Source organism: Salvelinus alpinus, chromosome 23, assembly GCF_045679555.1.
Source record: "Salvelinus alpinus chromosome 23, SLU_Salpinus.1, whole genome shotgun sequence".
NCBI classification, from domain to species: domain Eukaryota; kingdom Metazoa; phylum Chordata; class Actinopteri; order Salmoniformes; family Salmonidae; genus Salvelinus; species Salvelinus alpinus.
The window spans coordinates 22,392,746-22,408,930 of NC_092108.1; the positions used below are offsets into that span (position 1 = coordinate 22,392,746).

A 16,185-nucleotide genomic window follows, 5' to 3' on the forward strand; every position below is an offset into this window, starting at 1 on the left:
ACTTGATATACCATACTGAATGTTGTTTTTAAACGTGTAATATGGTTATAAACCTATAATGACTCAGTCTGGGATTGTGATCCAAAGATAAACCCCCATGACTTAATTAATCTTCTTCTGTCATTTGTAATTTTAGGAGAAACGTTTAAGAGACCGAGAGACTGAGTCAGAGGAGAGCCTCCAGAAACGTTTGCATGCTGCTCAGGTGGACATGGTGATAAGTGAGTCTGATTCTGGAGAGACTTTGGGCGAAAACAGAGTTGTATGTTTATAAATGAAATGTTAAAAAATGGTGTAAAACTGTTTCCCCTATCTTTCAGGCAAAGATCCTGGCATATTTGACGTTGTCATTGTCAATGATAGTCTTGACGATGCCTATGGGAAGTTGAAAGACACTCTTATTGAGGTCAGTTGGTATCGACATGACATAGCTGGGTATGATGGACTGGACCATACGCACCATTTCACTTGTTGAAAACCAATTCGTCACATAATGTGTATTGCTAAATCCTTAATAGATCTTTGTCAGTGTTGAATTTCACCATCTCCAAAATATCATCCTCAAACCTACTTTCTTTCTTAAGGAAATCAAAAACGTCCAGAAAACCAACTTGTCCTCTTAAGCGACGAGAAGCCTGACATCCATCCTAGCCATCCTGGCCACTCCTTACAAAATGTCAGCCCCTCTATTCCAATCCTGAACATTCTGGCAGATACTGGTGTGGGAAGGAACTCCAAACAACATCCCTTGCACCTAACCACACCTTTTGAGTGTGCACTAAGATCTAGCATATGTATTTACATATTAGGAGGATATAGGTAGGTATTAAGATGATAAAAGCTGTAAGTAGAAGTGGACTATTTTTGCTTTATTTACTCATTTGGCACATTTTAGTTTTTTTATCCACAAAGAAAAACACTCCATTAATGGTTAACCTGTGACTGAGATGGTCCCTAATATGTTTTTTCTTCCATGTTTACTGCATACAGGAGTTTCTGCCATTTTCTTTTTCTTCTGCACATTTAGTAGTATTATAGCCCCAAATCATTAACTGTGTTCTCTCTGCTCTTCAACAACAGAAGGCCATAATAACAAGACTCATTCCCACTAATGGCAGTGTTGTAGTACTCGAGGCCACATTGAGTGTCTCGGTCTTGTCTCAGTGTTGGATACATTTGTACTCGGTCTTAACTCAGTCTGGGACCAGCCGAGATCAGCAGAGTAAAAAAACTCATAATTATCAGCTTCCATTCAGTCAGGGCATAAAACTGCTTCTCCAGGCCAAATATATACACTCCTTTCTTGAAACATAATTATCTTAACAGCTTTTATATCTAGTATAGACATGTTTTCTCAGTGGTGAACCTATTGGTCTTCAGTGTGTGACAGGTTAGTACAGTGGTGAACCTATAGGTCTTCAGTGTGTGACAGGTTAGTACAGTGGTGAACCTATAGGTCTTCAGTGTGTGACAGGTTAGTACAGTGGCGAACCTATAGGCCTTCAGTGTGTGACAGGTTAGTACAGTGGTGAATCTATAGGTCTTCAGTGTGTGACAGGTTAGTACAGTGGTGAACCTATAGGCCTTCAGTGTGTGACAGGTTAGTACAGTGGTGAACCTATAGGCCTTCAGTGTGTGACAGGTTAGTACAGTGGTGAACCTATAGGTCTTCAGTGTGTGACAGGTTAGTACAGTGGTGAACCTATAGGTCTTCAGTGTGTGACAGGTTAGTACAGTGGTGAACCTATAGGTCTTCAGTGTGTGACAGGTTAGTACAGTGGTGAACCTATTGGTCTTCAGTGTGTGACAGGTTAGTACAGTGGTGAACCTATAGGTCTTCAGTGTGTGACAGGTTAGTACAGTGGCGAACCTATAGGTCTTCAGTGTGTGACAGGTTAGTACAGTGGTGAACCTATAGGTCTTCAGTGTGTGACAGGTTAGTACAGTGGTGAACCTATAGGTCTTCAGTGTGTGACAGGTTAGTACAGTGGTGAACCTATAGGTCTTCAGTGTGTGACAGGTTAGTACAGTGGTGAACCTATAGGTCTTCAGTGTGTGACAGGTTAGTACAGTGGTGACTCTGTATTGACTCTGTCTCGGACCCCTTGTCCCCCTCCCGGTCTTGACTCGGTCTTGCCCCCCCCCCCCCCCCCCCGTCTTGGTATTGACTCGGACTCTATTTGCTCCGGTCTTGGTCTTGAATTGGTCCCGCTTTACGTGGTCTCGAACACAACACTGACTAGTGGATAAACCAATTTGTTCAGCAAGAGTAGACACTGGTATGGTATGTTCTGTTTCTGTTCAGCAGAAATGTCCTTAAACCAGTTAGTGTGGTTGTACAGAGATGCATTGGTTGTCATAATGGCCACAGCAAGGTGCCATAGCCAGAAATGTGAAGAGGAGAAAACCAATGGTTATATATTTTTTTATGTTGTTGCCTTTTCATTCTTTTTAAAAGAGGGATTCTTGACCCATAGTAGTTCGTCAACATAGGGCAGCTAACAAACAATCACAAGGCCAGGTGCTTGGGCACTAGCTAAGCACAGGCTAACTCTGGCTCTAAGATAGTCACACAGGGAAGCACCATACGTATTACAGCTGATCTCAGGAACTTACTGTAGCCTAGCTGCTGTTTGCTAATGATCCTAGTCATCTTGTGTGTGAAAATATCTGTTTCAAGTTTCCCTGTTTTACCATACTGATACAATTATGATAAAGTACAATATTCATTCACTAATAAAACAAAGGATTGCCATTTAGGATTTACAATCATGATGTTAACCTCTGTATAACAAAGTTACACTTCTGGAGACCACAACTCACGGTGACGTAGTCTAACCTCTAATATATATATTTTTTTTTTTGACAGTTGTATTGTAATGGTGTAAAACTTTTGTATTGTATGTTTATTATTTTACAATCTCACCTATATTATAATGATATTCAGTTGGCCTTTTTTTGGAAAGAAAATGTTTGAATGAGAATCAGAGTGAATTAATATTAAATAAATGGAGCAAATATTGGCTCTGTCCTCAGGAAAATATAGAAAAGCTTAGAACCAAGCACACAGAGCATCTGCTTTACTTGAAACTGGTTACATTGAGTTCCACACAACCTCTTTGTTCAAGGCAGCCTTCCAAAAAGCCTGCACTTATTTATTTTAAGTTTGTAGTTGAACATGTTTTCCATTCAGAACCCAAATTCAGTTCATTGGTAACTAATATGACATACTCTGGCCCATGACTCTTAAACTCCATAGCTTCTTGTCCTCTGTATTTGATCTCCCTTTGAATAAAACATTCCTTCCTTTGCACAAATTACTTATTGAAATATATTTATTTAACTTTTTCACTCTGACCAGCTTTTTAATGGTGCAAATGTTATACCACTGCTTTGAATGTGTCATCTTTGGCCAAATATTGACAATTTACCCAGCCTTCAACGAGTCCTTGTTCTTTAATATGTATTTCTAGTAACATTTTATGTATTTTACAAGTGTAGTCAAGTAAAATAATAAAACTGTTTTCCCTGGATATCTTTTTATTTTTTAAGCATAGTGATCCTGTTAATTTGACTGAAAACGGCCAGTGATTTGCTGACCAGTATGGCAGAATGGTTGAAGTCCAAGCACCTGACCTGAAATATATAATCAATGGTTAGAGCTACCATTGTTGACTCTCAATTTTGACTAGTATTTCTTAGGCCTACACTTTTATATGTGAACGATTCAATGCAATTGAAGAGGATATAGACTAGAGGAAGACAAAACACAACCATTTACATTTGGTGATTGCATTACCAACCAACCCACACATTCACCAAGAGTGAATAAAACAACAGGCTGATCAGTTCATCAGTTGCAATTTAATTATTTTGGTGCATTAAACACTTGAAATCCATGAACTATTAATTCTCTTAACTAAACATGTGCAGGCAGTCAAAACCTATATGTGATTTATGTTGAATTTCTTACAAAGTTAAACATTCAATGCTTTTACAAGACGTTTAAAATAACATAAAACAAAACATCACTCTTACTTTGGAAAGTGGTAATTCACTTTTTAAAACAATATATTGCAACAAAGTTAATAAATCCAATGTACAATGGCTCACTACTAACTATGTAACTGTCCTCTCCCCTGAACCGAACGTGACGAGATTAATATTAACCCTGTCAGTCCCGCGACCCCAGCAAAAATCATCTTTTAATGTATCTGACTTTCATTTATTATAAGGGCACCTTATATTTAGCCTCACAATGGAGTGTTCTTTTCAGGACAACCAGGGCTACAAGTAGAACACAAAACTATTTGACATAAAACAGTTGCATTCATGAGTTTTATTGACAAATGTCAATTAAAAAAAAAAAAAATCTGCCAAAGCAAAATCCTGACCAAATGAATTGATATGAATGCTGTAAGTACAGAAATTGTATGCTCACTGGGAAATGACAACTGTTAAGATTTTGTGAGAGCCACTACGTGAGCTTATTATAGACACTATGTCCTGGGATTTCCTATGATCTTCTATGTAGAACAACCCCTTACCTTCTAATGACTCTTGTGTAGGTTTTGAGCGTCATAGTTACATGCACGTGTTCGTGAGAGCCTCACCTTTTCATAAATATCTTTGAATAGTTTGTAGCTCAAATCATTCAGACTACATACGTTTTTGTAAAAAGACCCAGCCTAGGGCCCCTTTGGGATCCGCCCTTGTCTCACAAACACAGCTCTAGCTCAGCCCCCGTTAATTACACAGACTAATGGTTGGCATCTACGGATGCAGAAGAAAGACAAATCCAATGGTTCTACCCAGAAGTCCAAAACGCGCTGGCGTTACAGTGTTTTGTGTTAATTGTGTTAATTAAATTACGTCAATCAGATAAACACGCAAATCAGCTTTCAAAAAGCTAATACATAACATGCTGTCACTTTTCTAAATATAATTAATTACATTTTACCTTAAAGTAATCACAAATACTTAATTATCTGAGGTCAATCTACTCTTTATTGCTCTCAAGAAACTGATAATGAAGTGCCTTTCCATAAAACAAATGACCCAGTTCAAAATGAAATATCCTATATAGGTCTATGTTTTGGATGTATATAACCTAAAGTAAACAGAGACCCTTTATACGAGACCTGTATAACACAATCATAGACCTATATCATTCCACAGTCCACACCACAAGTGAATGATATACAGTTAATGTAAAAGCATCAGCACTGCACAACATGTAACTGCCCATCTAGAAATTCTTAGAAAATTCTAGACTTCTCCATAGGACAGGACAGCCCAATCTGAAGTACAACTCAATGATCCATGTATCAGTCTTTAATCTGGCTTTCTTGTATTCTCAAGCAGACAGTGACTGCAGTTGAAAGAACATCGTCAATGTTTCACACAATCCAGCAATGTTGGTAGTCAATGCTCTTTTAGACTTCTTTTGTACCTCTAGCAATTTTGTTGCTGAAGTCATTGGTTTGGTAAGTTACTGTCGAGACAAACTTTTTTCCTTTCACAGGAGTTAGTTAGCCTATTTATAAACTGATATGCTACAAGTCAAGGTGGATATTCCTTGTTCATTAAACTTCAGAGACAACACACAGAGAGAAATATAGTACTGTACTGATGTTCTCCTACAGAACAGAAGTTTAACATCAAGATGTTGACATTCAAAACATCTGTCACCTGAGGGTAAAGCAGATGGATTTTTTAAACTTTCAAATGGTGTCAGTCCATGTTGCAAGACTTGCAATTATTCTATATTTTTCTGTACATCAAATAATCAAATATGTGGCAAGCAAGGCAACAATAAATTGAAGCCTGGATAGTATACAATGGCGTTCGGAAATCATTTAGCCTAAACAACATATCCAACCCCCTTTTGATGTTTTGTCCTTTAAAAACGACTTTGTCTGACCAAAACAACTGACTTCCTGTGTCTGCATTTGACTTTCAGATGGGTTGCTTCAAAATGGAATGATACTCCCATTTGCAAGAAAATGCAAGGTTAGAATATGCTTTTTAACACTTAAGTAGTAATGTTCCCATTTAAGACTAAAACGGCTATTGTACGTATCACCAATTAACAAAAATCTGCTTGGTTTTAATCAAGCAACTGATTTTCACACACTAGGTTATTGGTTTTGATATGGGTTCTGGCTAATCTGAAGAGTGACTGGCTTGCCCACTGACGTGTAGACTTTGGTTTTGTATCTCTGCTGCCCTCCCTCCACTCTCTGCACCTCAGAGCAGTATGCAGGCTTGACCTCTTGCTTAGCGTGGCTGACCTGGATGGGAATCTCTCTCTCCCTTCTAGACTGGCCTAAGCTGGGGTGGTGGTGGTGGGGGGCAGCCAGGGAGAACATGCTGCCTGAGAGGTACTCTCTAAAGCGGCTGAAGAAGCCAGGGCTGCGCCTCCCCCTGGGCACAACCACAGGCCTCCCCACATTGAGCAGCACTGGCTGGCCCACGACAGAGCCCCCAATCTCCCTCTGAAGCACAGAGATCTCACAGGGTCTCTCGGCAGGGGAGGGCCTGGTGTTGGAGGAGCCGTAGGTCTCCCCCTCCCTGGGAACATAGTCCTCCAAGTCCTCCAGGGTGAGAACGCGACCGGCCTGGGTCAGGGTCTTAGGCTCCAGCTTCCTGGGAGGTTCCATGTTATCATCATCATCATCATCCGGTTCTGTGACAAAGGCCTCTTGCTGCTCCTCTAGCCAGGCCTCATCATGTTCATGGTGGTTAGGGATTAGAACAGAGGAGACCTCGTAGGCCTCTCCACTGAGTCCAGGGGCGACCTCGGACCCAGCCACGTTCTCATCCTCCTCATCATCATCCCAGGTTATAGGCTGAGCCCCCTCCAGGTCGGAGGAGTTCTGCAGCTCTACCAGCTTGTTGTTGGAATTGTTGGTGTTGGGGTTCGGGGACCTCCGTGGCCGGGTGAAGGAGGGGGTGTTCGCTCGCTCCGACCCAGCTGGGGAGACCCCTCTTCTCCTGGATAGCCTGGGCGACTTGTTGACCTTGTACTCAATGATTTCCTCTACCTCCACCCACCTGTTCTCTGCGGCCCGGGCCCCAGCACCTCCCTCGGGCTCCGTGACGTACAGGGTGGGGATGGTGGTCTTCCTGCTGGCAGAAACCTGCCTCCTCTGCCTGGCCGTGCCGGTGGGGGTGGTGGGGAGATCTGGGGTGGTGGTTTGGGAGCGGTTGAACCCAGATGGAGACATGCCGCGACGCTTCATACGGGTGTTCTTCACCACCGTAGTTATGGTCTCCTCTCTGTAAGGGGACACAGCACAGAGGGTGTGAAAGAGGGACAGACCAGAAGGTACACTTAAAAAAAGGTTAAATCTAGAACCTAAAAGGGTTCTTTGGCTGTCCCCATAGGATAACCCTATGAAGGATCCTTTTTGGTTCCAGTTAGAACCCTTTTTTCTAAGAGTGTATTGTATGCTAGGAATAGAACAGAAGGTATGTTTGAGACAGCAGAGAGAGATAGAACAACTTGCTGGCATGCTGTTTTCACAATAAGACTACATACAAAAGGTGTTAATTAGCGTGTACACAGACACGCACACACACACACACAAAGTGGAGTCTTGTCTACTCATACAAACATGTCATACAATGGTACATGAGTTAAGGAAAATGTGCAGACAAAAAAATATTAACAACCATTCCCTTATGGAACCATTCCATATGCCGGCTCCTTGGAAGTTATATTTGGCGTTGAGTGAGCCCCTCTTACACTCAGGATTCAAATACTGCCTGGCCATGCATGCAGAGGCCTAAGGAGGACACACACAAGTATGCATGCTTCTTCTAGCCTGTATCATAACCTGGTCACACTTACATGATGATGGTTTTCTTTGGTGTTTTAGTCTCCTGCTCAGTGACTAGAAGGAAAGCAGGACGGGGCTTATGGAGTTAGGCAGATAAATTGATAGCTAATGTCAAGACAAAAAGACTACATCTAAACTGTTGATGAACTGTTGGTTCATCTTTTCCTTTGAATGAAAGTGGCATACATTCTCTACATTTTAGGACTTGGTAAAAGAGGTAAATTATGAAACTAATGCACAACGGTATGTGCATGAATGGGAGTATTCCTACCTTCGATGGTGATCGCCTGCTCTCCTCTTCTAGCCACAGCAGAAGGAAGGCACAGATCAACTGCACATTTAGCACTGCCCAGTCGATTGGACAACTGGGATGGGCAGGGAGGAGAATACATTAGGCTTACTGAAACAATGGCTTCATCTTATCAATGTAATGTTTCATGAAAACAATCCTCTTTGGAGGATGCCAAGCATCCAAATAATGTAACTACTGTTACATGTTACTACTACTGTATCTCTCATTTGTGTGATACAGCAGCAGCTATTCACACAAGGTGCTTTGCAGTCCAATGTTTTACAACTGTATGGAATGGTTTCCTGGACCCATATTAGGCTAGTCCTGGATTAAGAATCCCCATTGAAAGTACATTTCAGTCTGGTACTAGGCTTTATTTGGCTGGGAAACCGGCCCAATTTTTTTTAGCTGAGGGGTGGTGAATTAAAGGCCTACCTCACACTCGTAGTGTCCCAGGTCTCTCTCCGTAGGCCCTTTAATGACCAGCACCAGGACTCCACTACGGGACTCAGTGTAGGTCTGATACTTCTCCTGGTCAGTCAGCAGCCTGCCCTCCTTGAACCACCTGTTCAGGGACACGCATGAAATGACATTTTGAGATAATATGAATTACCTTACACATACTTACTTATTAGCTTATACAGTATATTAACTATTAAGAATGGGCAACATAATGAGCACAGTAGGAAGAAACAAATGGCACAGTCCACTGTCACTAAAAGATTGTCAGTTTAAAGAGCCTAGGAGACAGGTGTGGTGTAGTGTACCTGATCTTGGGTCTGGGGGCGCTCTGGATGGTGCAGGAAAACTGAGCATCCTCACCAACGATTAAGACAGCATTCCTCATCTTGTTCAAGAAACGAGGAGGCACTACAACACACACAATTGTTACTCTTGAAAACAGGCTTATTTTTTTATAAGATCAACATTCCTCCCAGACAATTTTGATTCTTGGAATTGTAGATTTTTTCCCCAAAGCAAAGTATCAATCACTTTTACTGTTGACATGTACACTGAGTGTACAAAACATTAGGAACTCCTTCCTAATATTGAGTTGGACCCCCTTTTACCCTCAGAACAGCCTCGATTTATCGGGGTGTGGACTCTACAAGGTATCGAAAGCGTTCCACAGGGATACTGGCCCATGTTGACTCCAATGCCTCTCACATTCATGTCAAGTTGGCTGGATGTCCTTTGGGTGGTGGACAATTCTTGATACACACGGAAAACTGCTGAGCATGAAAAACCCAGCAGCATTGCATTTCTTGACACACTCAAACCGGTGTGCCTGGCACCTACTACCATAAGCCGTTCAAAGGAACCTAAATCACCATCTGAATGGCACACAATCCATGTCTCTATTGTCTCATGGCTTAAAAATCATTATTTATCCTGTCTCCCCCTCATCTACAATGATTTGATTGAAGTGGATTTAACAAGTGACATCAATAAGGGATCATAGCTTTCACCTGGATTCAACTGGTCAGTCTATGTCATGGAAAGAGCAGGTGTTCCTAATGTTTTGGACACTCATTGTATGTCAATGATTCTTATGAGTAGGGTCTGGGTGTGCGCTATGTTCACTTTCACAGTTCAAGCCTAATGTTGGTGTCATTTCCCCTCTGTAATAGAGACCGACCTTGGACAGTGATCTTTCCCAGGGTGCTGGCGTTGCCTGCTGTGCTAGTGGCGAAGCACATGTACTGTCCAGAGTCATCAGCCGTCATGTTGTCCAGGATCAGGGTGCAGGAACCGTCAGGGTCCTCGATAATGATGTGGTGAGGGTCGGCCTCCACTGCACGCCCGTCTGTCATCAGAGGAGGAAACAGTTTTAACATAGGAGGTGTTTCTACCTCAAAAACATTAACAGGGTATGGGCTATGTAGATAAAAACAAACATGCACTGTATGCACAGCTATTGCGTGGTTTCGCACAGCGGTCTCGATGGTGTGTCTCTTACCCTTGTACCAGGTGACCACAGGTTTGGGTACTCCAGTAACCTTGCAGGCCAGTTTCACCGTCTGTCTCAGCTCCGCTGTGCAGTCAGCCAGAAGCTCATCAAAGTCAGGCATACCTGGACAGATAGAGGGATATATTTACACATCAATCAATCCTGAGTGGAGAGATGACAAATTTGATGCAATTACCGATTAAATTATAGTATGCAATTTCATAGTATGTAAAAAGTACTTGTTTGATAGTAAAGGTTAGATCACAATATGCTATGTCAAACTATGTCTGTTTGTCTGGTGGATCTGAGTGAATGTGTGTGTCAGACTCACTCCAGGCAGGCATGGTGTAGCGCTGCTGCAGCTCCCTGAGGTCTCGCAGCCAGGAGTTCTTGATGATGACGGTGCGAGCCTGAAGGGTGTACTTCCTGACAGAGTCCTCACGCTCGTGCCAGATCTCAAAGGCCCGGTCGTCACCCTCCACTGTCTCATTCACATCTATGTTGTTCAGCTAGGGAGGAAGACAGACAGAGAAACAGTAGTTATCCTCAAGACTAATGATTAACTTTATTTATTTATCTGTTAGGAAATTATTTTTACGTCATAGGAAGTGTGACATTGATGATATATTCTCTCCAGCAGCAATAATCTATTTCTATGCCAACCCTGAACAACAGATTGGAATTGTCTGGTATTTAGAGTTGACTAATTCTCTAGTGACTTGTTTCAGTGGATAGACATGCTGAGTTACATCTGGAGTTTTTAGAAAGAGCAATGAAGAGAGTCTGACCTTCATCATGTTCTTAAAGACGTAGCCCTGGGTGTCTGTGTTGGTGTCTCTCTTGGATTTGCAGATGATGACATAGTTTTTGAAGAGGAACGCGTGTCGATGGTGACCTCTGGAAGAGGACCTTACCCCAGGTGCACCCTCCCACACCATGAAGGGTCCCTGTTACAAAACACAACACCGTCACATAGGCTACGGAAACAAAATTAGTTGAAAATCCTCAAGAATATGGTCGTATTCACTAGCCACCAAACGGAAGCAAATGGATTTTGGTTATTCACCTGTCTGATGGGCTCCCCCAATACATCCAGAGTGGCAGGGTAGTTCTCTATCATGGAGACGTGGTGTGTGTTCTCTGAACGCTGAGGCAGTGATGAAACCATGGCATAGGCCTCCTCCAGCAGGCAGCAGTTCTGACCGTTCCTGGCCTTGTTCCTGATCAGCTCCTACAGTCACAGAAATGGGCACAACGATTTGAGATAATAATAATAACATTAATATTTAAACAAGATTATATAACATAAAAACATATGACAATTTGTTTGTGCATTAATTCCTAGTGTGTGAACAAGAACAAAGAATTCCCATTTACAGTGTTAAACACTCACCTTGAGCAAGGCCTTGTAATTCTGGATTCTGTCCAGAGGTTTCTGGAGGTAGGCGTTGATGCTCAGTACAGGACCTTCAGCAGGGTCGGCACTGGCCTGTTCTTTGTCTGTGTATTCCTGTGACAAAGACAACAGGGTTCAGAAACGTGGCCATTACTAGCCTTACATCAGTCAGCCATCATAATCACAAAGATGACAAGACTTACACATGAATTACCATTTGTGCTAACAGTATTTGTGAAGGGTTCACTTACCTTGAAGAAGTGGTGTACGGTCTTGTCACTGATAGCGGCCTCTGCCTTTTGCTGGCCTACGAGGTACTGGAGGTATTTCTCAAAGCCCTCGCCACTCCTCAGGAAGCGCATGGCCACGTCGTCATCAGTGTCACAGTGGCTCAACTTAGGGAGCATGGACCTGCACATCACACAGTATGGGGTCAATTCATTCAGCAGCTTTGTGGGAAATGTAATTATTACCAGTATATTTAAGCAATAAACCCAGAGGTGGTGTGATATGTTTAAGCAATAAGGCCCGAGGGGGTGTGGTATATGGCTAATATACCCAAGGCTAAGGACTGTTCATTCGCACAACACAAAACAGAGTGCCTGGACACAGCCCTTAGCCGTGGTATATTGGCAATATACCACAAACCCCAGAGGTGCCTTATTGCTATTATAAACTGGTTACCAACGTAATTAGAGCAGTAAAAATGAATGTTTTGTCATACCAATGGTATACGGTCTGATATATCATCGCTGTCAGCTAATCAGCACTCAAAGCTCAAACCACCCAGTTTATAATGGCCAATATATCATGGCTAAGGGTTGTTCTTACGCAAACCTTAGGCATGACGCAAACCCCAGAGGTGACTTATTGCTTTTACAAACCGGTTACCAAGATAAATAGAACAGTAAAAAATATACTGAACAAAAATATAAATGCAATATGCAACAATTTCAAAGATTTTAATGAATTACAGTTCACATAAGGAAATCAGTCAATTGAAATAGGCCCTAATCTATGTATTTCACATGACTGGGAATACAGATATTCATCTGTTGGTCACTGGTACCTTAATTAAAAGGTAGGGGCGTGGATCAGAAAACCAGTCAGTATCTGGTGTGACCACCATTTTTCTCATGCACGCCACACATCTCCTTCGTATAGAGTTTATCAGGCTGTTGATTGTGGCCTGTGGAATGTTGTCTCACTCCTCTTCAATGGCTCTGCGAAGTTGCTGGATTTTGGCAGGAACTGGAACACGCTGTCACACGCGTCAATCCCGAGCATCCCAAACATGCTCAATAGGTGAAATGTCTGGTGAGTATGCATGCCATGGTAGAACTGGGACATTTTCAGCTTCCAAAAAATGTGTACAGATCCTTGTGACAGGCATTACTATGCTGAAACATAAAGTGATGGCGGTGGATGAATGGTACGAAAATGGGCCTCAGGATCTCGTCACGGTATTGATGTGCATTCAAATTGCCATTGATAAAATGCAATTGTGCTTGTTGTCTGTAACTTCTGCCTGCCCATACCATCACCATCACCATGGGGCACTCACTTTACAACGTTGAATAAGCAAACCGCTCACCCACACAACGCTATGCACGTGATTTGCAGTTGTGAGGCCGGTTGGACGTACTGCCAAATTCTCTAAAATGACGTTGGCGGCGGCTTATGGTAGAGAAATTAACATTGAATTCTCTGGCAACAGCCCTGGTGGACATTCCTGCAGTCAGCCTGCCAATTGCACACCACCTCAAAACTCAAAACATCTGTGGCATTGTGTTGTGTGGCCTTTTATTGTGCCCAGCACAATGGTGCACTTGTGTAATTTGTATTTATTAAGGATCCCCATTAGCTGCTGCCAATGCAGCAGCTACCCTTCCTGGGGTCCAGCAAAATTAAGGCAGTTATATACAATTAGAAATATTACATTATGTTTAATCAGCTTCCTGATATGCCACACCTGTCAGGTGGATGGATTATCTTGGCAAATGAGACATTCTCACTAACAGGGATGTAAACAAATTTGTGCACAAAGTTTGAGAGAAATAATGTTTTTGTGTGTGTGAAATTTTTGGGGATCTTTTATTTCAGCTCGTGAAACATGGGACGAACACTTTACATGTTGCGTTTATATTTTTGTTTAGTGTAATTTTATGCCATACCTGTGGTATATTGTCTGATATACTCACAGCTGGAATGCTGTTTCATCTGTTGGGTTCTGACTTTTAGACTTGAAAACATTAAATATCCTTTTTCATGTCACTGGAGGAGAGAGGGGAATGTAGAATGTTTACATTCTACCAGGATATGTTATTGTCCGACATTAGGGATCCTATGGGAGGAGAAGAGACACAGTCTCATGACAGTGAGTTGGGGAGGAGTGAGGAATTTGGGCAGAGGTCAGGTTAGATGAAGTGAGGTAGAACATATATCACTAATCTTCTGCATAGCAACAGAGGTGTATTGGCTGTTCAGATGTGTAAGGAGGGACTCATTATAGGAGAAAGGATTAAATACTAGTGCTTGTGTGTATATGTCTTTGTCTTATGCAGCTGTATGACCCAGTGGGTGAATAAACTTGGTTTGAGCTTTAATAAGAGTCTGTGAGTTTTTTTACTGTGTTTATTTAGAACCTAACACATGCAATCAGCATCCAGAACCCAAACTACCCAGTTTATAAGTGGTATATACTGTCACGGCCGTTGTAAGGAGGAGACCAAGGCGCAGCGTGTAAGTGTACATTCTTCTTTATTATAAGAATGAACACTGAACAAACAAACAAAATAACAAAACGAACCGTGAAGCTAATATGAGTAGTGCATGCAGGCAACTAAACATAGAACAAGAACCCACAAACACCAAAGGGAAAATGGCTACCTAAATATGATCCCCAATCAGAGACAACGATAAACAGCTGCCTCTGATTGGGAACCATATCAGGCCACCATAGACATATAAATCACCTAGACCTACAACAACCCTTGACATACAAAAACCCTAGACAATACAGAAACTAATGTACCCACCCTAGTCACACCCTGACCTAACCAAAAAATAAAGAAAACAGAGATATCTCAGGTCAGGGCGTAACAGTACCCCCCCCCCCAAAGGTGCGGACTCCCGGCTGCAAACCTGAACCTATAGGGGAGGGTCCGGGTGGGCATCTACCCTCGTTGGCGGCTCCGGTTCTGGACGCAGCCTCCCCTCTTTACGCTGATCCCTCCGCCTTTGTAGAACCGGACCGTGGATCCGTCGCCGGAGGCCCCGGACTGGGGACCGTCGCCGGAGGCTCCGGACTGGGGACCGTCGTAGGAGGTTCCGGACTGTGGCCCGTCATAGGAGGTTCCGGACTGTGGCCCGTCATAGGAGGTTCCGGACTGTGGCCCGTCGTTGGAGGTTCCGGACTGTGGCCCGTCGTTGGAGGTTCCGGACTGTGGCCCGTCGTTGGAGGTTCCGGACTGTGAAACGTCGCCGGAAGCTCTGGACTGGGTACTGTCACCGGAAGCTCTGGACTGGGTACTGTCACCGGAAGCTCTGGACTGGGGAAGCGCACTGGAAGCCTGATGCGTGGTGCCGGAACTGGTGGTACCGGGCTGAGGACACGCACCTCAGGGCGAGTGCGGGGAAGAGACACAGGCCATACTAGACTGGGGAAGCGCACTGGAAGCCTGATGCGTGGTGCCGGAACTGGTGGTACCGGGCTGAGGACACGCACCTCAGGGCGAGTGCGGGGAAGAGACACAGGCCATACTAGACTGTGGAAGCGCACTGGAGGCCTGATGCGTGGTGCCGGAACTGGTGGTACCGGGCTGAGGACACGCACCTCAGGGCGAGTGCGGGGAAGAGGCACAGGCCGTACTGGACTGTGGAAGCGCACTGGAGGCCTGATGCGTGGTGCCGGAACTGATGGTACAGGGCTGAGGACACGCACCTCAGGACGAGTGCGGAGAGGAGGCACAGGACGTACTGGACTGTGGAGGCGCACTGGAGGTCTGATGCGTGGTGCCAGCACTGGTGGTACCAGGCTGGGGACACGCACCTCAGGGCGAGTGCAGAGAGGAGGCACATGATGTACTAGACTGTGGAGGCGCACTGGAGATCTAGAGCGTATAGCTGGCACAATGCGTCCTGGCTGGATGCTCACATGAGCCTGGCAAATGCGAAGAGCTGGAATAGAGCGCACCGGGCTATGAATGCGAACTGGAGACACTGTGCGCATCACTGCGTAACATGGTGTCTGACCAGTCACATGCTCCCCAGCACGCCCGCTCTGCAGCGCTCTTCATGCTAGCACCTCTCTCCGGAATCTTGCGTCAAAAACTTCTTGGGGTTTCTGTGGCCTACCTCGTTGGTATTTCTCCTCGTAATATCGCCGTTCCGCTTTTGCTGCCTCTATTTCCTCCTTCGGAAGGGGATACTCCCCAGCCTGCGTCCAGGGTCCTGCTCCGTCCAAAATCTCCTCCCAGGTCCATTCCTCCTTCACACGCTGCTCGGTCATTTTATGGTGGGTTCTTCTGTCACGGCCGTTGTAAGGAGGAGACTAAGGCGCAGCGTGGTAAGCGTACATTCTTCTTTATTATAAGAATGAACACTGAACAAACAAACAAAATAACAAAACGAACCGTGAAGCTAATATGAGTAGTGCATACAGGCAACTAAACATAGAACAAGAACCCACAAACACCAAAGG

At 43.8% G+C, this 16,185-nt stretch overlaps 2 protein-coding genes across 5 annotated transcripts in view; one reads left to right on the plus strand and one right to left on the minus strand.

Moving 5' to 3' along the window:
- The window catches only part of guk1a (guanylate kinase 1a), a 37,756-nt gene extending 34,223 nt beyond the window's left edge, over positions 1-3,533 (plus strand). For 3 of the 4 annotated variants that reach the window (XM_071361550.1, XM_071361552.1, XM_071361551.1), the window contains 3 exons: positions 137-221; positions 321-406; positions 585-3,533. In XM_071361550.1, coding sequence (XP_071217651.1) covers positions 137-221; positions 321-406; positions 585-623 — 210 coding nt within the window. In that variant the 3' untranslated portion in view covers positions 624-3,533. Of the gene's footprint in view, positions 1-136; positions 222-320; positions 436-584 lie in introns of all 4 variants that reach the window. The other variant, XM_071361549.1, reaches the window with a different exon arrangement.
- Positions 3,534-3,845: 312 nt separating this feature from the next.
- LOC139551243 (obscurin-like) overlaps positions 3,846-16,185 on the minus strand; it is a 91,662-nt gene continuing 79,322 nt past the window's right edge. Inside the window, exons 64-75 of the mRNA XM_071362730.1 lie at positions 11,735-11,894; positions 11,481-11,597; positions 11,154-11,318; positions 10,876-11,034; positions 10,419-10,596; positions 10,097-10,210; positions 9,776-9,943; positions 8,904-9,006; positions 8,572-8,701; positions 8,116-8,209; positions 7,856-7,898; positions 3,846-7,281 (exon numbers count right to left, since the gene is read on the minus strand). Of these exons, the coding sequence (XP_071218831.1) occupies positions 6,141-7,281; positions 7,856-7,898; positions 8,116-8,209; positions 8,572-8,701; positions 8,904-9,006; positions 9,776-9,943; positions 10,097-10,210; positions 10,419-10,596; positions 10,876-11,034; positions 11,154-11,318; positions 11,481-11,597; positions 11,735-11,894 (2,572 nt within the window). The 3' untranslated portion in view covers positions 3,846-6,140. The remainder of the gene's footprint in view (positions 7,282-7,855; positions 7,899-8,115; positions 8,210-8,571; positions 8,702-8,903; positions 9,007-9,775; positions 9,944-10,096; positions 10,211-10,418; positions 10,597-10,875; positions 11,035-11,153; positions 11,319-11,480; positions 11,598-11,734; positions 11,895-16,185) is intronic.